This window comes from Myotis yumanensis, unplaced genomic scaffold (assembly GCF_028538775.1).
Source record: "Myotis yumanensis isolate MYYU_CA2020_CCGP unplaced genomic scaffold, mMyoYum1.0.hap1 SCAF_17, whole genome shotgun sequence".
Classification (NCBI taxonomy): Eukaryota; Metazoa; Chordata; class Mammalia; order Chiroptera; family Vespertilionidae; genus Myotis; species Myotis yumanensis.
Window position 1 is genome coordinate 30,588,423 of NW_027223768.1, and position 24,318 is coordinate 30,612,740.

Sequence of the window (24,318 nt, forward strand, 5' to 3'; positions counted from 1 at the left end):
CTCTTAGGAATAGCTGGAATGTTGCTGAGGTGTGTGTGAAGAGAAGGTCAACTAGGGAGTTGTAGGGAGGGGTGTAGTAGTAGTTGTCACAATTTAGTCTGCTCTTTTTATTTACATTTTCTTTTTTTACATATTCAAAAATTCTACGCTTTGCTTTTAACATAACACTCAGAGGCTAAGAAATGCCTGTAGTATTTAATCATGCAGACTAACTCAATCTCAATAAAACTTTAAATATATTTTTATTTATTTCAGAGAGAAAGGGAGAGGAAGAGATAGAAACATCAACGATGAGAGAGAATCATTGATTGGCTGCCTCCTGAATGCCCCTCACTAGGGATTGAGCCAGCAACCCGGGTATGTGCCCTTGACTGAAATCAAACCCAGGACCCTTATGTCCACAGGCCCCTTTAGTCCACAGGCTGATGCTCTATCTACTGAGCCAAATCAGCTCAATAAAACTTTAAATAACTGATAGGCTCAGTTGGAATTATTTAGTTAATTGTGTTTCCCGACCTTTTAAAATTTTTTATTTGATTTTAGAGAGAGAGAAAGGGAGAGGGAGAGCAAGAGACGGAAACATGGATGTGAAAGAGAATCATCAATTGGTTGCCTCCCGTATACACTCTGACTGGGGATCGAACCTACAAACTTGGTTTGTACTCTGACCAGAAATCAAACCAGCAACCTTTTGGTGCATAGGATGACGCTCAACCAACTGAGCCACACCGGCCAGGGCCCAATCTTTTTCTCCTTAAATATTTCAACAAAAGCATTCAGAAGCCCTCCTTCCTTAGAAAGTACAGTGTTGGTTTTATCTTACAGTTGGGCTTGAAGATCATTTTTCTGAACAGCACCTCCTACTGTGGACAACAGGTCCACTACTTAAGAAGCCCCGACAGAGCACCTACTCTGGGTAGGGCACAAGGCCAGGCGTTTCCAGAGAATACAGTAGACCCACCCCTGCTGTCAACATGCTCAGCATGGATGGGAAGACACAGATAGTTTGCTGGCTGAGGTCATTTGGACACACCCTGTTTCTTTTTGCCAACATAGCTTCCCCACAGGCCAGACTAATGGGTTCTTGGGTGGTTATTTAATCTTAGAGGATGAATAGCCTCATGAGAACCACAGAGAGCAGAGTTGGAGAAGCTAGGGAAGGCTTCCTGGATAAGATGAGGCCTTAGCTGAGTGAATTTAGTAGAGTTGGAATGGCCCAAGAGGAAGAGAGAAGGTGGGTGGGTGCAATAGCTCACAGAAGAATAGACGTGTGTGTGTGTGTGTGTGTGTGTGTGTATTTTGAGAGGGTCATCAGAAGATTGGCCCGGCCTGGGTACCTGGCATACAATAGGCATTCAATAAATACGTGTTGAATGATGGATGAAGGATGGAGAAGATGTGTAGATTACCTACATTTGAACTGATACTAAGAATTAGCTGTAGAATTGTTTTTAAAATTATTTTTTCTCTCCTATAAGGCAAGTGCAAAACAAAAATAGCTAAATAGACAAGCAAAAAAACAACAAAAATCTCTGTGATAAGTGGCTAAGGGAAACTTTACTATATGACTGAGGAAGGGACTTCATTTGAATCACTTTTTAGTGATCTGGAGCCCACCCACCCCCCAACAGAGCAGTGTGTCCCTAGGCATGCCCACCTGCTGTCTGGAGGGAGGGATCCTGTTGGCCAAAGCCAAGAGCTTCTTGAGTTCAGCCTCCTGGCCTGTCCTCCTGGAGGGACTTTGCTCCCTGTCCGGGCCTCTCTGTGTTTTGTCTTTCTCCTCCACCTCCAGGTTCCTTCTCCTGAAGAACTGCTGCTGTCGGGCTCTCTGAAGCTGCTCTGTGTGCTGGGTCCTCAGCGCCTTCCCCACCTGGCGGCAAGTGGTCATGTTGGGGCGGCAGCGGCGGCTTTCACGGGTCTCCTGTCGGCGCTCATACTTGGCCTCGTAGCTCTCGGCCCACCGGGCCAAGCCAGCGGGAGGCCTGGGGTCTGGGCTGATCATGAGGAGCTCCTGAGCACCTGTTGTGCTTGGCTTCCAGTTCCTGGAATAGCTGTCGGGATCTGCCAAATGCCAAGAGGGAGGAGAAGGGGAGGGGTCAGGAGATGGGCAGAAAAATGACTACCTCCCTGGACAGGGGCGCGGAAATAGCACATACATGTGGGTTGAAAACAGAGGAGGTGATGATGTCAATCTGAGAGTCAGGATTCTCAGGGTCCAGTCTCTATGCTAACTTCTGCCTTTCTCCGGCCTTTGTCTCCCCCTCTGCAAAGTGGAAAGTCTTTCTGGCTGCCACTTCATTCACCAAACATCTCACCCTGCCTCTAAGTCAGGGGACCATGAGAAATCATTGATAAAAATCATCATGAGTTTGTCACCCTTTGGATGGCAGGGATCTGTTCACTCTTTGGGGATTCCTAGAGAACCAGTTGAATGGCTCCCTGTTCTCAAATCTAAAGGACAAGCCAGCATCTTTACTGCTCTCTTGGCCCAGGTTGTTACTAGAGTAGGCGAGTGACTCTACTCAAGGCCTGGAGGGACACCCAGACCCCTCCAAGGTATGGCCAGTCCTGAGACCAGCACCCGCTGCTTTCTTCTTAGCCCTTAGCAACCAGCTGTGAGCTTGGTCCTGGGCACAGTCCAGAATGGAAACCCCACCCTAATTCCTCTAATCATGGTCCATTGGCACCCGACTCCCAGCCCAGACCCGGGCTCTGACTCTCAGGTGCAGATCAACTCAGATCAGTAGTGGCCAAGCACCTGCCACAGGCCCAGTGCTGGCGAAATCCATAACAAAACTTCCAGTTCAATAATTCTCGGCGTTGAGAGTTTCATTTTTCTGGAATCACCTCCCTGTCAGAACTAAGTATGGTGTCAAGTCTGCTTTTCTTAGCCCAGACACAGGCTGTGCCATCAAAACCAGCAATCAGCCCGGCCGGTGTGGCACAGCGGTTGAGCATTGGCCTGTGAACCAGGAGGTTATTGTTCAATTCCTGGTCAGGGCACATGCCTGGGTTGTGGGCTCGGTCCCCAGTGGGGGGTGTGCAGGAGGCAGCCAATCAATGATTCTCTCATCATTGATGTTTCTATCTCTCTCTTCCTCTCCCTTCCTCTCTGAAATCAATAAAAAATATATTTAAAAAACCCAGCAAACACATGGATTTGGTCTCCTTAAGGTCATTACAAACAAAAATGAAACAAAACCAAACAAACCAAAACAGTAGCCCAAAGTCCCCAGGCCTTCCTGTACAGGCCACACTATGTCGCCCCTTTAAGTGGCCTTACCTGCTGCTCAGATAACCCCCAAACCCTTCTTCCTTCTCTGTGCTCCCCTCACCCTCTCCTACACCCACGGACCTTCTGCAAATGTGTTTCTTTACCTAGAACCCTCTGGTAGCCTGGCTGAGTTGGGGCTGGACTTGGCTCAGTTGGATCCTGAGCGCTGGAAATTCTGTGCCCTTCCTCCCCTGATCACAGGAGTGACTGCGGAGGGAAGAGGAGCCCCCCTTACAGCTGCCGCTTCTCTTCTGGGTCCCACAACCTGCCTACCCACCACCCTGGGAGCCTTAGTTCCTGAGTAGGTCAGAGAAGGGTACCTCAACTGCACCAACAGCAGGTCTTTGCCAGCTCCGGCCCCTCAGGTCTATTTACAGGCCAAATAGACTCAGCAGGTAGCAGCCTCTGTGCTCCTTCATCAGAACTTCCCTGCCCATCTGGCTCGGTCTGGAATTCTCTGCAGGACTCATTCCCCAGGGTCAGGGGTGGGGTGGCCTCACTCCCAGAGAGGGGTCTTATGTGGTTCAGCCCTGCACCTTCTCAATTGCCTGAGTCCTGGAGGGGCATAGCCTGGTCCTGGGTAGGGCTGACCCCGAGCAGAGCTGTGAGGGTGCAGTCATGATTGTTCTAACATCCCACCCTGGCTGCCTCACCTTTTTTTTGGTTAATCCTCCCCCGAGGATATTTTCCCATTGAATTTTAGAGAGAGTGGAAGGGAGGGGGAGGGATAGAGAGAGAGAGAGAGAGTGAGAGTGAGCCATCCATTGGTTGCCTCCTGCGTGCATTCTGACCAGGGCCGGAGATCAAGCCTGCAACCGAGGTACATGCCCTTGACCTAATCAAACCCGGGACTCTTCAGTTCACAGGCCGGCACTCTATCCACTGAGCCAAACCAGCTAGGGCTGTTTCACCTTTCTTTAGGCTTTTCTCCTCACTCTGTAGGGGTCCTCTGACTTCCCAGCTGCCACTTTATTTATTAAAAAACTTAGATAAGCCCATTCATGTTAAGTTATAAATGACTGGCTGGAGGAGACTGGGATTAAGTGCAGGTGAACTCCATGTCTGGAATCTATGCCGTGGCATCCTATGCAGAGCCCCTGGCTATTCTGCCATGGATGGGGAGGCAGGGAGCCCAGCTCTGGGCTCAGTATGGCTTTAAGTCCCGGCTCTGACACCTACTACCTATGTGCTTTCTTTTTTTTTTTAAATATATTTTTTATTGATTTTTTTTACAGAGAGGAAGGGGAAGGGATAGAGAGTTAGAAACATCGATCAGCTGCCTCCTGCACACCCCCTACTGGGGATGTGCCCGCAATCCAGGTACATGCCCTTGACCGGAATCGAACCTGGGACCTTTCAGTCCGCAGGCCGACGCTCTATCCATTGAGCCAAACAGGTTAGGGCCTACCTATGTGCTTTTGAAGAAAACTATTAAACACCTCTGAGCCTCAGTCTCCCCATTTATAAAATGGAAACTTATCTCATAAGGTTATGAGGGTTAAATAAAAAAATGCACCCCAGCCTGTGTGTCTCAGTAGTTGAGCATTGACCTATGAACCAGGAAGTCAAGATTTGATCCCTAGTCATGGCACATGTCCTGGTTATCAGCTTGATCCCCAGTAGGGGGCATGCATGAGGCCCCTGGCCAAAGACTCTCATCATTGATGTTTCTATCTCTCCTTCTCCCTTCCTCTCTAAAACCAATAAAAATATATTTTAAAAAAAGAAAAGAAAAAAATGCATGTCAAGCATCTGACACATAGCACACAACAAATGTCAGCTTTTTATAATAATAATAGAGATCAGCTATGATCATTATTACCCCCAGTCCTGCGGATCTTGGATACTGCGGACACGGTGCCGTAAGAGAAAGGCCCCAAGCTAACCTAGCGCTCCCAGGACCAAAAATGCCGCACCCACCAGTCCCCTTTTCTCTTGAAGGGGTGCTGTTTACCCCACAGAGGCGATGCCTGTCCGGGACATCCTCCTATTTACTACTCTGGTTCATCTGGCCTCTGGGTTTGGGCCAGAAGAAGAAAGGGTTCTCTCTGGTCGGGACACAGCCACCTTCTCAGCTAGGCCTGGCAGAAAGGCAAAGAGATGGGGGTGAAGAACTGTGTCCAGCCTGCGCTCCACCATTACATGTGGGGGCGAGGTCCCCACCCTGTTTGGCTCCAGGTGACCACAGGCTAGGTAGAGGAGGCGGATCCCTGGGTATGGAGAATCCTCCCCCTTCCTGCCGTGAAGAGGATAGGGCCGTGGGGAGGAGCTGAGTCTGAGGGCAGGCCTCTCTAGATGCCACCAGGCTGTCTGCACTAATCCGCTGAAACAGGCTGCCTCCTCCGCTTCCTGAGGGGCAGGTGCTGGGGCTTGTTACCCAAGCAGGAGGTGCGCTAGAAATGGCCCCTTAGAGAAGGGAGCATTCCCCGGCCCCCAGGCCCTCATGCCTGGTAGCACTTCTGCGGACAGCTGAGCGGAATCATGCCCAGCTCCCAGGACAGCTGGACTGTTCTGATGGCTTGCACCAGGAGGCCATGTGGGTCGGCTCATTGACAGCGATGGGCTGTAGAAGAAAAAGGAACTGGTCCCTGTGAGGTTCAAAGATAGGTCACTGGGCCACTGCCCGGGCTTTCTGGCATCTGTGGGGCACCCCTTGGCAGCATGACAGGGCCCAGTGGAGCTCTGGGGAGACGTGGGACTGGCTGGGGACAGCCCTCCTCACTGCCAGAGGGAGATGTCCGGGTGCTGGCCTTCTGAGTCCCTGTTCCCAGTTCCTGGCTGTGTGTGTGGTGAACCGTTTCCCAGTCCAGAGCTCTTTCTGTGAGCCAGGACAGATAGGCCTACACTTAAGCTGCTGGGAAGGCAGCTACTGGTTTGGGGGACTCCCTGCTTTGAAGAGAGCTGTAAAAGTTCACTTAACTTACGCCCCTGTCACTAGGTAGCCTGAATCCTGTCATTGACTCACCCCTAATTCAATCTAACAGATGGAGAGAGGAGCGATGGAAGCTGTACACTGTGGCCAGTGGCTCCGGAAACCAGTGCGGGGTGCTTTCTTAGTTACCCAACGCCCAACACTCTTAAGCTCCACCATCTGCTCCTGTGTCTCCCCCTTCAGCTCAGGGAAGCTCCAATGAGGGAGGTGCTTCTGTTCCACCCCAGAGTCGGGGGACCCCAACCTGAACACAAAAACATCCTCCTCCTCAGTTACCTTGGGTCCCAGGCTCCAACCCAAGCAGCTCAGAAAAGCCTTCCAGCTCCTGGGTAGATCTTGGCTCTGGTCTCAGATGGGGCAAGACAGCAGCCGAGTCAAGCGCAAGCTTTCAATCCATGGCTCTGCGTCCCCTTAGCATTTCCCTTCTTGGTACTGTTTCTCTTTGCGCAGAAGCCTCGCTGAAACAGGAAACAGATAAAGCCACAATGCTTGCTCACCCCAGTTCCTCTCTCTTGCTTTCTGGCACAATCTGAGTGGGCCCCTGAGCCCCGGAGGCCTCCACAGGGCTGGGCCTAGAAGCTCCTCCCATCAGTGGGCACCCCAGCCACCCTTTCTCTTGCTACTGGATTGGTCTGCGCTCTTGGACAGTTTCAAGTTAAGGTCCCTTTCCAAGAGTAGACAAGGATGGGTCTCTGGGTCAGATTCACATCTTGCAGCTTCGATGAGATGCTCCCATTATAGGTTTTCAATGTTCTCTTTCCTTTAATTACCTCTTCCCAGTCCTGGCGTTGTGAAGAGTTTTTGCTCTTCTGAAGTATTGGTGTTTTTTTCATATTTCTGAAATGAGGCCAGCTGAAGCAACAGTGTGTGTGTGTGTGTGTGTGTGTGTGTGTGTGTGAAAGGGTGTGTGGCTAGGTAGTGAAGGGAGCAATAGTAGAATCTTCTAAAAATATTTTCCAGCCAATAGACTAGGAAATTTGGGGGGAAACTTAAAGAAACTGATCTGTGTGCATTGCAAAGAAACTATTACAGATGACATAGTCAGGAAATTCCCAAGAACTTCAGGATAAGATAGTGGGAAGGGAACTGGACTGGGACAAATTAACCGAGTAGCTTTGTAACCTTGTGCAATTCACTTTGAACGGTACACTCAGTACGTGGTTGGGTGATTTCCATGGTGCCTATGAATTCTCAGGCTTGACACATATGAGGTGCATAATGAGACATTTAAACAGCTGTAATAACACTTATTAACATATGGGGAGTATGTCACAATCTTCATTGCTATTACTTCCCCATTCTCTGAGGAGAAAAAGGACAAGGACTTGGCAGGGAAAAGGGCAGAGGATGATTCTCAAGCATTAAAACCAAAGGCAGATGGCAGTACCTCAGGATGAGAGACAATAGCCCCATGTCCTGTGTTTGGAGTTTGACATATGGAGATGGGAATGAGCAGAGGACGTAGCGGTTGGGGAATTCAAGATGGAGAATAAGAGAATTTCATTGGCACAGAATAAATAGTGAGAGGGCTTGGGGAGTTTAGGGCACAAGAGCATCAGAAGGGACAGCGGATTGTAATAGGAGTTCTTGTGGACAAACTATTTGGGTTCCATTCAAAATTAGAAAGAAGTGTGTGTCCGGCTGGTGTGGCTCAGTTGTTGAGTGTCAACTTATGACTATGAACCAGGGGGTCACGGTTGATTCCCAGACAGGAATCACATGCCCGGGGTGTTGGGCTTGATCCCCAGTAGGGAACATGCAGAAAGCAGCCGGTCAATGATTCTCTCTCCTCATTGATGTGTGGTGAGGGGAGCCTGGAACTCCAAGTCTTGCAGAGTGGCTCAGGTTGGGCAAACTTAAATCTGTTCTTGTTCAAGGTCTCCCCAATGAGTGACTTGAAAACTCTCTTTGTTAGTCTTCCAAGTGTCTCAGTGGCTAGTATTTAGTCAGATGTCCACGCAAATATCTTAAGCACAAATGTTCTCAGAGGTGTTACAATCTAAACTAGTGGTTCTCAACCTTTTTTTTTTTTTTTTTGGCCATGCTCCACCTAATAAAATCCTGATATTCCCCCCTGTGACATATAATTCTTATTATTTAAAAAGTGAGCTCCTCTTCATGTGGAGGGAGCCTAAAAGGCCAGTAACTTGGTCTAAACAAGCTTCCAAAGAACATGGCATCCATGAAAGAGAAAAATAAAAGAACAAAAGGACAGGTGATGTACTGAGGAAGAAATCACTAAGAAATTGTTAAAATAATAATAATATGAAGTGATATGAAAAAATAGCAAATAAAGTTTCAAAACATAATAGAGAACTGAAATGCATAAATATGTCACAATATACATTTATATACTGTATATGAGGCCCCTCGGACCATAAGAAATGCAAAATATTCACTGTTAATAACTCATTCTCAAATTGCCCCCCTTAAAAATCAAATTGCCCCCCCCGTGGGGTGTGTGCCCCACATTGTGAGCTGCTGTAACCCATCAGAAGATAAATATTTCCTTAACTTCTACATTTGCAAGGTTGCAACTTCACACTCATGGGAGGACTGAGTTCTCAGTCCTCTTCTCTCTTTGGTTGCTTTGTGTCATCAGAGTAGAGAGAGGACCTTTTAGTATAATAAATCTTCAAAGCTATGCTGTAAGAGATGATCAATATTAGCCAGAGATTTGTCTATTGTATAGATGCTAAGAATCTGGAAGACGTAAGCCTAAGGCCAACCAGCTACAGATCCATTCTTATGGGTCTCGGCATTGAGAAAGACAAATTAGTTTTCATCCTAGGCTCCTGAGAAAGATGGTCTCGCTAGCTTTGACCTTGAAGGCTCTGATAGGAACCTCAGGCCTGGGGTGGGGACAGAGACTCTGTGTGTGTGTGTGTGTGTGTGTGTGTGTGTTACAGAACAGACAGGAAAGGAAAGAGGAAGGTAGACCAGTAAAAGGGCCCCCCAGGCATCCATCTCTGTTTGGACCAAAGCGAAAAACCACACGTTAATCTTTAGCAGCGGTTCTCAACCTGTGGGTCACGACCCCTTTGGCGGTCGAACGACCCTTTCACAGGGGTCGCCTAAGACCATCCTGCATATCGGATATTTACATTACGATTCATAACAGTAGCAACATTACAGTTATGAAGTAGCAACGAAAATAATTTTATGGTTGGGTCACAACATGAGGAACTGTATTTAAGGGGCCAGAAGGTTGAGAACCACTGCAACTTCGTTCCTCTCCTCTGGCTTCATGTCAGATTTGTCCCCTTGGGCCTGCCAGAGTATTAATGAGGCTTCGCTTTGAGTCAAATATAATGATTCGTCCCCTAGGCGTGCAACACCTCTTTCTAAACTTTAAAGATTACTGCTTTTCAGGACTCAGTGAAAGCAACACCCTCCTCTTCTCAACGTGTGTGTGACTTATTCAATAACAGCACTCTGAGGACTCCTAGTTTTTCATGAAAAACCCCCATTATTGATTTAAAAGCAATATGTTTTTGTAAATTACCGAGCTACCCAAAGCCATCATTTAACACAAAATTTACAAATGTGAAGCTTCTAGCATGGAATAGGCTGCAAAATCTCAGAGGGAAGGCGAGGGAGGGTAGAAAGGTGGGAAGAGATCAACCAAAGAACTTATATGCATAATTCATGGACACAGACAATAGGGTGATGAAGGCCTGGGGCAGAGGGATTGGGGGGCTAGAAGGGATCAATGGGGGAAAAAGGGGGACATATGTAATACTTTCAACAATAAAGATATCATTTTTTAAAAAAGAAAAAAGTGCCCTGACCGGTTTGGCTCAGTGGATAGAGCGTCGGCCTGTGGACTGAAGGGTCCCGGGTTCGATTCCAGTCAAGGGCATGTATGTTGGCTGCGGGCACATCCCCAGCAGGGGGCGTGCAGGAGGCAGCTGATCGATGTTTCTTGCTAATCAATGTTTCTAACTCTCTATCGTTCTCCCTTCCTCTCTGTAAAAAAATCAATAAAATATATAAAAAATATGAAGATTCTATTCATTAATATGTGCTTCCACTCACTTTACTTCATTTATATAATGTTTTCTCACCATAGCCTCAGCCGGCAGAGCCACTCATTCATTACCTTTGTCTTACTCCAAGAATGCGGAGGCCTCAAAAGCAGTAACTGTACTCACATTAACACTCTAATTCCAGAGGTGTTTGCTCTCTGGTAAAATTGGGTTAGTAAACAGTGTCATCCTCTTTCTGAAACCCATGATTTGGCTCCCTGGTTAAACTGTCACTTTCCCCACAGCCTTGGCTCAGCCATCCCAATACTTTCCCAGGTGGCCTCCCATTCCAAACTGAAAACACCCCCCTGAGCCTTTTCTGTACATTTTACGTATTTCTGCCCTAACCGTTCAATCTCCTTTATACTCAGCAAACCCGATATCCATAACAGAGACTATTTAAATCGATACAGTAAAATGGACCCAAAACTGATCTCAGCAAAGCGCTGGCATATTCCATGGTTGCCAGCAGAGAGCACTTTAAGGGCTTTGCAGCCGAACAGTGAAAGTAGGTTGATGGAGAAATGGGTCAGAAAGCATTCAGGTTTTCCTTTACTTCCTTTTTTTCATTTTTATGAAAATAGTGATATGATGCCACTAAAATAATTTTTAAAATAAAAAAATTACATTTTTCTTTAAATATATTTAGGATAAAATCCCAGAAGTGGATATGCTGGAGCAGTTCTGTGAAGAAGCAGTTTAGTTCTTTTTTAAAAAATATTTTTTTATTGATTTCATAGAGGAAGGGAGAGGCAGAGAGAGACATAGAAACATCAGTGATGATAGACATTCATTAATCAGCTGTCTCCTGCACACCCCCCAACTTGGGATTGAGCCCGCAACCCAGGCATGTGCCCTGACCGGATACAAACTGTGACCTCCTGGTTCATAGGTAGATGCTCAACCACTGAGCCACGCTGTCCGGGAGAAGCAGTTTAGTTCTGATGAGAAGGTTTTGCAGGAAGTGGGCAGGAAGGAATAGTGCTAGGGTTTAGGGCATTGCTGGAAGAGCCTGAGGGCTTAGTGCTGCTGGATGTTAGCAGAGAGCAAAAACAGGGTAGCCTGGCGAAAAGCTCAAAAGGCTGGAATCTAGTGAGATGACTTTTAGATCCATCTACACCTCTCCCTTGAAATGCAAAGTTGTTTTGTCTCTGTGGGTCTGTTTTCTCTAAAGCAGTGGTTCTCAACCTTCTGGCCCTTTACATACAGTTCCTCATGTTGTGACCCAACCATAAAATTATTTTCGTTGCTACTTCATAACTGTAATGTTGCTACTGTTATGAATCGTAATGTAAATATCTGATATGGAGGATGGTCTTAGGCGACCCCTGTGAAAGGGTCATTCGACTGCCAAAGGGGTCGTGATCCACAGGTTGAGAACTGCTGCAAAGCCTTTCCTAGTATTAGGGTCTATGAATCCTTTATTCCTCACATTAATCAAGCACTTCATACATGACCAAATCTGTGCTCAGTAAATTTAGAGTGTAGTGAACTCAAGTGATAGACAAATAAATAGGAAGTGACAGAGGCCTGGATGCCGTGGGAAAGCACCCATCCCAGCTGGTGAAGGCAAGAAACTTCCTGGAGGAGGGAATGGTGGAGTTGAGTCTTAAAGGGTGAGCAGGATTCAGCGGATAATCGGGAGAGTGAAGAGCTGTCTCCGTAGAAGAGGTGGCTGGGTGAAGGCATGGTGGGAACAGCAGAGTGCCAGCAATTCTGTCCTCAGGAACCAAAAGCAGGGCACGTGGCCCGAGATGTGGCTGGGGAGGTAGCCAGGGTCCTTGCCCATCATTTTAAAGAGCTTGGGTTTTCTACTACCATTTTAGCCATTTCACAGCCAAGAATCTGTCCTGATTTCCCCATACCTTGAGCTTTCTTTCCCTGGGAGGCTCAGAGCACCTTGCTTTTGAGGGTGACCACTAGTTGTCGCTCTTGAACAGCTCCAGCTCCCCATACCTCAAAGCCAATGGTGTCTTTGGCTGCTACCAGGTGGCCCTCCCAGATGACTGAGTCCCGCCCCGCCCCCACTAGGTCTGTTTGTCCGCCCTAGGCGGTGACTCAGAAGGAGGCAGGCTGTGAAGAGCTGGCGGTAGCCCTAGAGCAGAAAGAGCGTGGGCACGAATTAGGGAAAGAAATTGTGGTGCAGTGAGGCACGCGCCACCATCAGCCACTAGGTGGCGATGCTGCCTCTAACGGCAAAAAGGAGGCCTGTGAAAAGAAAGTCTGTCCTTTCAACAGCCTTGCTCTTTGGCCCTGGGGTGGCATAGCTCTTTGTCCACTGTTACCTGGAGTCCAGGGCGCCACGGGACTGTCCAAGGGCAGTAGCAGGGAGGGTCACCAACCCAACAGTCCCGGGTGAGCCAAGCAGAGCACAGACAGACACGTCAACACTCTGGTTTTCTGGGTCCTTCAGGCCTCAGGTCTCATGGGTGTGGGTTTTGGGTTTTTTGATCTGTCCCTCAGTTTCCACTCTCTGGTTCCAGGTCAGGCAACAGGCCAATGTGCCCTCCCCTCTGGCTTCTGTTTCCTGTCTTCCCATCTCCAAAGCCTCTCCAACCCAGTGGGTTTTGACCTGGCGTTTTTCTGTTTGTTTATTTTTTTCAAAATCCATCCTCCCCTCCCCCCGGGGACATGAACTGTTGCTCCAGGTCCATGTCCTCACCCTGCGTATTCTGGATCTGTGCAGAGCTGTTTCTCCTGCCCCCCCCCCCCCCCCGCCCCGCCCCCATGAACTGGGGTTTCTAAGTCCTGTTGTGCCTTTTTGAAAATTCTCTCTTTTCTCATCCGCCTTATCCCTTCACATCTGCCCTGTTCCCACCCCTCTCTCCCCCTTTAAAAAGGGGAGAATTCAGACACCTTTTAAGTCTAACTAGACAACTTGTAAGTCTAAGAACTAGAGAACTTTGGTTAAGAATTGCTGAGAGGAGGGAGGGTTTAGCATAAAGGGGTCTCCTGCCTTTCCTTGCCATTCCCCAAGAGCTGGTGACTCTCACGTGGGATGGAGGTCTAGGGGTGCTGAGATGTGGACACTGAGGAGAAGTTGGGCACACTGTGAGGCATCATGAACACTGTATCAGGGGGCTGATGTGTTTTTCTTTTCCTTGATACTGCAAGTTAGTTTGAGAAATTAAGGGCTGCTTCTGTGACTTGATTAGCATATGTGTCCCAATGCTCTGGGCTGAGCACTAATGAAGAAGAATGGGGTTCTTGGTAAATTCCCTGGACGCCAGGCAATGCCAGAAGGGGGACATGTCATAACCTGAGCCAGGGAATGGGAGCTCCTCCTGAGATGGCTTATGCAGTGGTTCTCAACCTTCTGGCCCTTTAAATACAGTTCCTCGTGTTGTGACCCAACCATAAAATTATTTTCGTTGCTATTTCATAACTGTAATGTTGCTACTGTTATGAATCGTAATGTAAATATCTGATATGCAGGATGGTCTTAGGCGACCCCTGTGAAAGGGTCGTTCAACCACCAAAGGGGTCATGACCCACAGGTTGAGAACTGCTGGCTTATAGCTTAGGTCCCAAAGAACTAGTTAGTAGCTTAGGCCCCAAAGAACTAGTTAGTAGCATAACATATTCTGACTTCTTTCTCTAACACAACTTTAGAGCCATGGTCTCCAGAGGGGACACGCCAGAGGAACCACTGGGGTATGGGGAGAAACTATTAGAATTTCTATTTATTTTTTAAAATTTCTATTTATTTTTTATCTTGTCTTTTTAAGATTTCTATTTTTGCATATGTTTTATGTTAGTAAATATTACATGCATGTATTATATAAATAGTAACTCATCATCTATGAGAAACACAAATGGCGAATCTTTTTATTTTTTAAAATACTTTATTGTTGAAAGTATTACATGTCTCCTTTTCCCCCTATTGACCTCTCCCAATGGCTAACCATTTTTTAATGAGGAAGTGTGTGAGCAGAGATTTTAGAGGCCACTGCTCTGGAGAATCTCCGAAGCGTTGGGTCTGAGATGCTGGCCCAGAGCAGTCCAGCCAAGGAGAAAGGCCCAGCCTGTGTGGACAGGCTGAGCGGCGAGGTGGAACCTAATTGTCCTTGAGAGGGGGCTCGCCAACCTTTGGGATGACTGTGCCCTGTGCCACCTCAGGGCTCCCTGCTACCTGGTCTCTAGGGCCGATCATGCATCTTTCCTGAGGAGATGGGATCAGGGTTTCTGAGAGGGACATTGGGAGAGATGAGAAGCCCGGGATGTTCTTCTGCCTGTGTGTGTGTGTGTGTGTGTGTGTGTGTGAGCGCGCGGGCACGCGCTGTGTCATATTAGGACCTTGCAGGTGGTCAGTGGAGTGGCTCCTGTCACCATGGTTAGGAGCCTGATATCTTAGGATTTGTGTCCTTGTTCTCTATGTCTTTATTTCTGTTGTGACTTATGTTTGTGACAAACACTTCTGGTGGCCTAACAGAACCCCGTTTTTTGGGGGTGGGAATGTGCTCTATTTTTCAACATCCCTTAAAGGGAGAGGCGACCACAGGATGTGTGTCTAGCCCATGGGATGTGAGCTGAAGTCCTGGAGAGGGCCTCCCGGTGGGCTCTTCCTCTGGGGCAGATTCATCTGGCATGCCCACGTGCATCTTTCGCCCTTCACATTCCTGTTTTTCTTGCCTGAAACACAGCATGATGCTGAGGGTGGAGCAGATGTCCTGTGACCACACAGTGACAAGGAACAGGATGGATAGCTGAGTGGAAAGACAGAAGGAGCCGGCTCCGTAAGGCCCTGGTCTGTCCTTCGCAGATGTTTTGTGACGGGAGGAAAATCAATGTCTACTTGCTTCAGCCCCTGACAGTGGGTTTTTCGGTTGCTCCCAGAGGAGTGCAGTGCTAGCAAACATGAAGGTCAACGCGCTGACCCTTTAGTTAAGGCTGTTGACTTCATGCAAGACGGGGACACCTTGAGAGTTGAAGAATGCGAATATCTCCTCTTTGGGAGCCCTTGCTCCCCCTCTTTCCCTGGCAGTGGTAGAAATAAGCTGTTCTGCTACTTTCAAGTCCTTGGAGGAGAGAGGCATTGTGCTGGGCCTTTAAGAACAGCTACTTATGTGAAGAATGTGGAAAGAGAAAGTCAGGGTGGTGCTGCTGGAGCCGGCTGAGCAGGTTTGAGAGAGCTGCTGGTGCATATCTCTTCTCATAAACACTGGGTGATGTCAACTGGTGGCTTGAAATCAACCGTGGTGAGAGTGTTTACATCATGGGCATAGCAAATATCACACATCAGGGCTTCTGCCCTTTCCTTCTCTTTTTCTGGAGAAAAACACACACCAACACATTCTTGGAAAGATCAAAGGTTTCATTTATAACAACATCAATATTGTTTCATAGCTTCTCTTACTTCCCCCATGCAGTCCAATGAGTGACGAGTGAGCAGAATCAGGGAGCTGCTGATTTATACTGAACACACATTTAAGGGAAAGGCATGTATGTGTATAATATTTTAACAAAAAATGGATTATAGTATACATATTTGTAAGCACCTTGTTTTATATACTTAACAATATGTCATGAAGATCCTTGCCTGTGAGTACATAGAAATCCACCTCATCCCTTTCTATCACTATATAGTGATTTCATAACATTGATGTCCCATGGGTAGACATTAAGGTTTTTAATTTTTTTGGTTAGGGTTAGCCCTAACCACGAATGTAATGTTTAGAACATTTTTTGTTTTCCTAACAGGTTCTTGCGGTAAGAGAATAGCTTTGTTTTCTTAAAAAATTGCTGGATGGCTTCAAGTTAGAGCCAGAATCCATGATGAATGAGGGGCGGGGAAGGCCAACGGGAGCTGAATTCCCTGGGGGTCAGAGTCATATTGGAGGTGGAGCCAGGAGGAAGAACTTTGAAAGAGACATGGCCAAGGGAGGTCTTTGGAGTTAGATGACGCACACTGAATGAATGTGAATTCAATCTTCCTTCTAACCTCCGAAATATTAGGGACATGCAACAGTGCTCACTCAGTAAGAGTGGAATGGCTTTTGGAATCCACAAAGAAATGCTGGCCAGCGTGGCTTAGTGGTTGAGCATTGATTTATGAGCCATGAGGTTACAGTTCCATCCCTGGTCAGGGCACATGCTCAGGTTGTGGGCTCAATCCCTGGTGTGGGGCATGCAGGAGGCAGCCGATCAATGATTCTCTGTCATCACTGATGTTTCTATCTCTCCCTCCCTCTCCCTTCCTCACTGAAATCAATAAAAATAAAAAAATATATGTTAAAAAAAGAATAGGGAGAGCAAAGTTGGGGAATTGATGAGTATTGGATCTAGTTTCAGGTGGGTATTCAGTGTGGTGGCTTGGTTAGGATTGGGTAAGGCTCATGATGCAGTGGTTTGGGATTGATGAGCATAGTGAAGTGAGGGTTCCAAAGACTCGTGAAAGGTTAACTGTCATTTTATGTTGTCTGTTGAAAAGTTGAGGATTTAGAATGGATTTGCAACATTTATCTTTCTGGACAAAAGTTGCTTGGAGTAGTAAAGTCGTGCTGATAAAGACCATGAATTGTAATGTCATGCTAATGAAGACGGTTAGCCAGGAGCCCTCAATGATTTCAGTTCCCAGACCTAATTTTTTGGGCCCTGGAATCCCTAACCATGGAAGCACTATGTTTGGGAGCGTTGAGTTCATGCTGGATATACAGCCTGTCCCTCCAGAACACTCTCCATCCTTTTCCACCCTGCTCTGTGCATGGGGAAAGCTGACCTGTTTAGTTTATATCAATCTGCTCCCTTGCACCTCTGTTCAGCTAATAGGAAATATCAGCAAGAAATCAGAGTGACGAGAGCGAGCCTGGGGTATTTATTCCTCCAGGTTCCTCCTTCAAGATCCTTAGTGGGCTGGTTGCATTCCTTAACTGAATGGCATAGCTCCTGCCACATGACACTCTCCAAACAGTTCTTTTTATCTCTGGGTTTTCATAACAGTTCTCTCCTCTTGTCCCTACCGGGGCGGGCCCAGGCTTGAAAACAGCCGCAACTGGCCCTGATATACACGTTATCTCTTGTGATTGCCCTTTGGTCTTGCCCATACTTTTTGTAAATAATCCCTTTGTTATTAAACTCTATTAAAATGATCCAATTCGCCATCTCTTCCAAGTTTGGGGCCTGACTAACTAAGGTTTTGTTGAGTTGTTAATGTAACTGAAGTCTTCTTTTCTATTTGGTTATATTCAGGTGATACCTGGCAAGTGTTGGATAAATATTTATTGACCGAAGGAATGATTAAATGTGTGAATGGCAGGACTTGAACTCCAACTCCTTCTCTCCAAATGTCTAAAAAACAGTTGAGCAGTCACATGTAAAGCATTGATGCTTTATGCATTCTGAGTGCAACAGATGAGCACAGGCTGTGTGGCTCAAGTTTCTAGAGACCTCCACTCTGGGGGTTTTCCCTAGTGATTCAGACCCAGGTGTCCTCCTTCCTAGAGGAGCAACAACAAAGAATAGAAAAAGTATCTGAAATATACAGACTAGTGAAGACATTATGTCAATTAAATGAAGAGTAGGGTGATTTCTTCAACTCAAAAACAACGAAAAGGTTCAAACCATAAGATAAGAAATGAACACTGATAACTTTTACTTGTATAGGTTATGGTTTTAAAGGCATCATACTGAATGGACTAAAGTTACAGCTACCAGTTATAATTTGGAAAATTTATGGGACCTCTATTACAATTTATTATACTAAGCATCAGAACATTATTATATACTAGAGGTCCAGTGCACAAAAATTTGTGCACTCGGGGGGTCCCTCAGCCCAGCCTGTGCCTTCTTTCTGTCTGGGACACCTCTGGGGATGACCACCTGCTGGCTTAGACCCGCTCCCCGGGAGATTGGGCCTAAGATGGCAGTCAGACATCCCTCTGGCAGCCCGGGAACCCTCAAGGGATGTCCACTTGCCAGCGGGGGAGCAGGCCTAAGCTGCAGCCGAACATCCTTAGCGCTGCTGAGGAGGTGGAAGAGGCTCCCACCACCACCGCTGTACTGGCAGCCGTCAGCCTGGCTTGTGGCTGAGCAGAGCTTCCCCTGTGGGAGCGCACTGACCACCAGGGGGCAGGTCCTGCATTGAGCGGCTGACCCCTGGTGGTCAGTGTGCGTCATAGTGACCAGTCATTCCCAGTCGTTCTGCTGTTAGGGTCAATTTGCATGTTGCCCTTTTATTATGTAGGTTAGAGGCCTGGTACACGGGTGGGGGTCAGCTAGTTTTCCCTGAAGGGTGTCCCAGATTAGGGTGTGGGTCCCGCTGAGGTGCCTGGCCAGCCTGGGTGGGGGGCTGAGGGCCATTTTCAGGCTGGCCACAGCCCCTTCAGAGTAGGGGTCCCTGGCCAGCCTGGGTGAGTGGCTGATGGCTGTTTGCAGGCTGGTCATAGCCCCCAGCCACCCAAGCTCCCAGTGGAGGCTGGCTGGAAGCAGGTATCTGGGACTTATTTATCTTCTATAATTGAAACTTGGTTGCCTTGACTGGAGGCCACAGCTGGCCAGGACAGGCAGGAAGCTTGGCTTCCTCCATCGCCGGGGCAACCAAGCCTCCTGCTTGCTCCAGCTCCATGGCTGCCGGCTGCCATCTTGGTTGGGTTAATTTGCATATAGTCGCTCTGATTGGCTGGTGGGCATGGCTTGGGTCGTAGTGGAGGTGTGGTCAATTTTCATGTTTCTCTTTTATTAGATTGGATGAAATAAATTTGATATAATTATCTTATAATTTTATACCTATGGTGACTAACAATTTCACAACTGCAGGTTCCCATAGAAAAGAAGGAAATCTTACCCTTTGCAACAGCATGGATGGGCCTAGAGAGAGTATTAGCTAAGTGAAATAAGCCAGTTAAAGAAAGACAAATACCATATGATTTCACTTATATGTGGAATCTAATGAACAAAATAAACTAACAAACAAAATAGAAACAGACCCATAGACAGACAACAGACTGACAGCTATTAGAGGGGAGAGGGGCTGCAGGGCTGAATGAAAAAGGGGAAGGGATTCAGCAAAAACAAAAACAAACACGCAAACAAACGACAAAAACTTCATAGATACTGCAGCTTCATGACATCTGGTATAATCACATGTTCACTGTGCAAGTGTTAGACGAACTCCTTCAAACTGGGAGACATGAGGCATGGCTTGCAACTCTCTGGGGAGACTGACTCATTTATCTCTCTGGGTCGATGCCTTCATGGATGGAGCTTAGATAAACATCTGGCAGAACAGTCCTAAGCTCCCTTATCCTGCCCAGCCCTAAGGACATTTCTAGTTGTTTATAAATTTTTCCATATTATAATTTCTTAGGCTGAGGAATTCCAGGATCCTCCTCCCTGGATTTCTCAGCAGGTGACTGGCCCATCCTAATTTGCCATAGTACACTTCCTCTTGGCGTAGAGCTCCCCCTTTGATGATCTCTAGGGCACAATCTTCCTTTGGAGCTGCCTCGGCGTTGAGTACCCCAGTCACTGCCTTCATGGCTGAGTCTGTTAAATGACAAGAGAAGTGGAGGGTTATCCAAGACTAGTAGAGCCTACATCATTGAAAGGCCTGCTGACCCTAACAACTTAGCTGATAGGGGCTGTTTGCCAGTGCTTACTCTGAAAGGCCCATGGGCCGTATCGGGAACACATGGAGAAGACTGGGTAGGCTTAGGGTCTGTTGGGCAAAGAGAGGCTTCATCCAGTCCCTGTCTTCCTGGATGAAGATTTGTGGGGGCAGTTAGAGCTAATTAGTTGAGAGATTTGAATCATGTTCTTCATGGGTGTTTTGATTGGGGGTGAGGGAGTAATGTGGGCGAGCAGAACAGAGAGAAGTCACAGAGTGCTGCATGATGACTCCCCAAGGAAGAGGACAAGAATTCAGGCCTTTGCTCCCTTGTCAACATTATCTACTTTCACTTAGAAGGAATCTCTATTGATCAACCGAAGGACTTGTATGCATCCATATAACCATAACTAATGGACATAAGACACTGGGGGGTAAGGGAGGGCAGGGGCTTGTTAAGGGCGGGGGGCAAAAAGGACACTTATGTAATACCCTTTGTAATACTTTTAGCAAAAAATTAAAATTAAAAAAAAAAAAGAAGGAATCTCTATTATCTTCTCTCAGCCTTCCAGCTTTTCATGTTCTTTTTGCACAGCTTCTCTCTCTCTATCTCTTCCTTGTTTCACTGTGCATCTCTGTCTTTCTCTCTTGTTCTGTAACTACTACTCAGTTTAATCAATTGCTCTTTAAATAGAGTTTTCTTATCACATTTGCCACATGTTTTAGATAAACCTGCACTTGGGCTTACGAAAACTTAGAAAAATTATGCAAAGTATTCCCTTACATTGTTCGCCCTGCTTCCCCTAATTATGCAAAGTATTCCCTTACATTGTTCGCTCTGCTTCCCCTAATCATAATATCATACATAACCATTGCACAATTATCAAGAACAGGTGTGGTATAATTGGAACACTATTACTAACTAAACCACAGGCCTTATTTTTTCACTAATGCCTTTTTTATGATCTAAGATCTTATCCAGGATTTCACTTACTATTAAATTTTTCTTATTTCCCATCTAATCTGTGATAGTTCTTCAGTCTTTCCTTGTCTCTCATGGGTCCATTGTTCTCTTATTGGAATGCGGTGATGCATTTTTGGCAAGAATACTATGAACACACTGCTTTGTCTTTTTCAGTGAATCGTATCAAAGGGTTCATATTTGATATGTCTTATTACTAGTGATGTTATTAAGAAAAACAAGCTTGTATTTGATATGTCTCATATAGGAAAGTAATGGCCATTTCGAATCCAAGAGGATATAAGGAGCTCAGAATAGGATCAAGTGATGCGTGTGGTGTCACTCAGCATATTTGGGGGTAAGAATGGAAAGAAGGGGTCAAAGAGTAGTCAGAGGCTCCATTAGTGACAAGAGCACTTCATTAAATGAGGACTTAGTGCTCTCACTGGCTTTCAGGTCACTACACATGAATCGGGGAGTTCAGCACCCTCTACCCACAATGGTAAGACAGACGATCCATCTGCAGGCCATTTATTCCAATCTCTTGACCTTACCTGTGTCTATGAGGCCGAGGATACAGAGAGTGATTGACACATTGACCTTGGCCACTGAATATTCCGTCCTGATGGAGGAGAAAAACCCATCAAGAGCAAACTTGCTTGCAGAATAGGGAGCAACAAGTGGACTAGCCATTTTCCCTAAAGAATAAATAAATAGGTTAATGAAGTGATTCAGCTGATTTTGGCTTTATCTGTAGCAGGTGTTTTAACTTCTATGGTGTCCCTTAACCTTTTAAAGCAGTGGTTCTCAACCTTGGCTGCACATTAGAATCACCTGGGAATCTTTTTTTAAAATCCTGATTTCTGGGCTTCATCCTCTGGAAATTCTGTGTCTTTGTTATGGGGTGGGGCCACAACATTAGCAACAAAGAAACAATTTCTCTCTACTCCCTATAGAGATTATCATGCGGTGTTGAATTTATAAAAAGAAAAAAATTTCTTTTCCAACCTTAATATATAAAGAACTCTTTAAAAAATACAAACACATCTCTTTAGGGAACCAATCCAACTCCATCCTGAATCATGAGTTTTAGCTTGGGATTTGACTCTAATGGTGTACAACACAGAATGCCCAACCAGACTACCTGGTACCACTGGGCTACTGACTAACCTAGGGCTGATCCAAATATCTGAGTAGGGTTGCAGAAGTGGATTGGTTAGATTTTTAGTAAGGTTGGTACATAAGAGGGACTAAAAAAGAGCCATGTAATCCCACAGCTGCTAACTTTTTTACTTCCAACCCAAGATATCTGGGGATCCAAGGGTTTGTCAAGAGCTCTCTTCCGGCCATGCTGGGTGTGGCTCAGTTGTTGAGCATTGATAAATGAAGCTGGAGGTCATGGCTCGTATTCCCAGTCAGGGCTTGCTCCCCAATGTGGGCTGTGCAGGAGGCAGCAGATCAGTGATTTTAATGCCTCTACTATTTTTGGCAGCTAGAATTAAATAGTTTAATTCTTAATTAGGCCTTTGTTCTTCTGTTAACCACTCCTTCTGCTCAACTCCTTTTGTTCTCATGAAGTTAGTCAGAAGCTGCTAATAGGGTGTCTTGTTGTCAAGCAGGAGGAGATACCTTAAGGGTCATAAAGAAATTTTTATGGGTTTGTTTTGTGAAGGGAAAGAATGTCTTCAAGTTAGCTGTGAGCAGCTGCTGACGCCCAGGAGTCTGATACATATGAGCGTCATCTATACCTCAAGAAACACAGACTTCTCTCTCAGTTCCCTGAAACACCCCCTCCCAAATCCCCTAGCTGCATCAACACTCATTCTGTTTGCTTTTTGAGAGAGATGGATTTGAGAAATCTTGCTCTCCTGTCCTCTTGCTTTGTCCAAATCAAAGAAACATCAGTGTCTCAATGTTTTGGCTTTCCCTGTGCAATGGGCGCTGGAACCTGAATTGTGGAGGAGCGATTCACGTACACAGGTTCAGGAAGTTAGGATGTAGACATGTCTTTTGAGGGCCACCATTTAGCCTACTACATTAACACTGATGTATCTAGTCCACAGACCCCATTCAAGTTTTGCACGTGTCCTCACAATATCCTTTAGAGCTAAAGATCCAATTGAGGCTCATATGTTGCATTTAGTTGTCATCACTCCTGCGCTACCTTTAAGCTGGAACATTACCCAGTATTTCCTTAACTTTCATGACCTTGACACTGTTGAGTACTGCTAATAATTCTGTACACGGTGATACGCTGGAGCTGGCTCCTACTGGATCACGAGAGCTGATGGCTCAATTTCATTGAATTTTGCAGGCAGGCTGAGGTCGTGTTGAAATGGCCATCACGAGGTTCTTATCTATGGAAATGCTACACATAAAATTATTTTATTGTTGTCTTTCGGAGAGGTAGTTGTTAAACGTTTACCAGCACCCTGCCGATGAATGTCCCTCAGTTTTGATTTTTTTTCTGTTGTTTCCTCATGATTAGATTCAGGCTACGCATTTTTTGGAAGGATCACAGGGTTCATTCTAATTTTCGTCCTTTTCATACTTGTAACACTGACAGTGAGAACCTGATCCTCAATATATGTTATTCATTTGATTAATGCCCCCAGTATGTGATTATTCATCACTTGCATCTTTGGCCTCTGTGTGGACATCCTCCTCATCCCCACTGGGCACTGAACCCCATGCCAGGCCACAGGGATGCCCTCTTTACTCCATGGTGAGCTGCCCCATTGCAGTCTCCCTTGCAGAGGCCCTTGTCGCCTCTATTATTGACATCCCCATGCCAGGTGCTGCATGGCACCCTCCTTGGTCTGGTGTGAACCAGGTGCCTGCTATAAACCAAACTACCATTGCTGCCCCTTGTTTGGACGCCCTTCTTATCTCACCTCGGTCTTGACATTCCAAGTCAGGCTGCCATAGCTGCTGCCTGACACAAAGCTGTCCCATTCTGCTCAAGTTTGACAACCTGAGCCAACAGAGCAATATTTAAGGATGATTATCCAAAGGATACACAGGGGGCTCAGACATGTCTCCCCCTGCCTCCCCTTGCTTGTAGCCTAACCCTGCCCTCCCGTGGCCTTGCTGATTAGACCTGTGTCAATAATTGTCCCTCTCTCGATTGAACGACTTATGGGATTTTATACAATTCAGCTGAGCCAGCTAGACACCTCTTCTCTGGAAGGAATGTGGAGTTGGGAGATTGAGAGATCAAGAGAGTTGGCAATGAGGCAGAAGTCAAAAGCATATTGAGAGTTGTTATGTTGAGAAAAGGATGTGGCAGCCAGGCTGAACTATGCACCAAATAAAGCAGAGGCTAATAGAGAAGAATGAGGGTCAGGTATTGCATAACCCAGGGGTCCTCAAACTTTTTAAACAGGGGGCCCGTTCACTGTCCCTCAGACCGTTGGAGGGCTGGACTATAGTTTTAAAAAAAACTATGAACAAATTCCTATGCACACTGCACATATCTTATTTTGAAGTAAAAAAACAAAACGGGAACAAATACAATATTTGTATTTGCATGTGGCCCGCGGGCCGTAGTTTGAGGACCCCTGGTATAACCACACTCTC

The 24,318-nt window shown here is 46.4% G+C and overlaps 2 protein-coding genes across 5 annotated transcripts in view; both read right to left on the reverse strand.

Moving 5' to 3' along the window:
* Positions 1 to 6,708, reverse strand: part of TRAF3IP3 (TRAF3 interacting protein 3) — a 23,685-nt gene extending 16,977 nt beyond the window's left edge. For all 3 annotated transcript variants that reach the window (XM_070396854.1, XM_070396853.1, XM_070396851.1), the window contains exons 1-2: positions 6,483 to 6,708; positions 1,658 to 2,061 (exon numbers count right to left, since the gene is read on the reverse strand). In XM_070396854.1, the coding sequence (XP_070252955.1) occupies positions 1,658 to 2,002 (345 nt within the window). In that variant the 5' untranslated portion in view covers positions 2,003 to 2,061; positions 6,483 to 6,708. The remainder of the gene's footprint in view (positions 1 to 1,657; positions 2,062 to 6,482) is intronic.
* A 12,390-nt stretch (positions 6,709 to 19,098) lies between these two features.
* Positions 19,099 to 24,318, reverse strand: part of HSD11B1 (hydroxysteroid 11-beta dehydrogenase 1) — a 28,712-nt gene continuing 23,492 nt past the window's right edge. For both annotated transcript variants that reach the window (XM_070397449.1, XM_070397450.1), the window contains exons 6-7: positions 21,294 to 21,437; positions 19,099 to 19,717 (exon numbers count right to left, since the gene is read on the reverse strand). In XM_070397449.1, the coding sequence (XP_070253550.1) occupies positions 19,500 to 19,717; positions 21,294 to 21,437 (362 nt within the window). In that variant the 3' untranslated portion in view covers positions 19,099 to 19,499. The remainder of the gene's footprint in view (positions 19,718 to 21,293; positions 21,438 to 24,318) is intronic.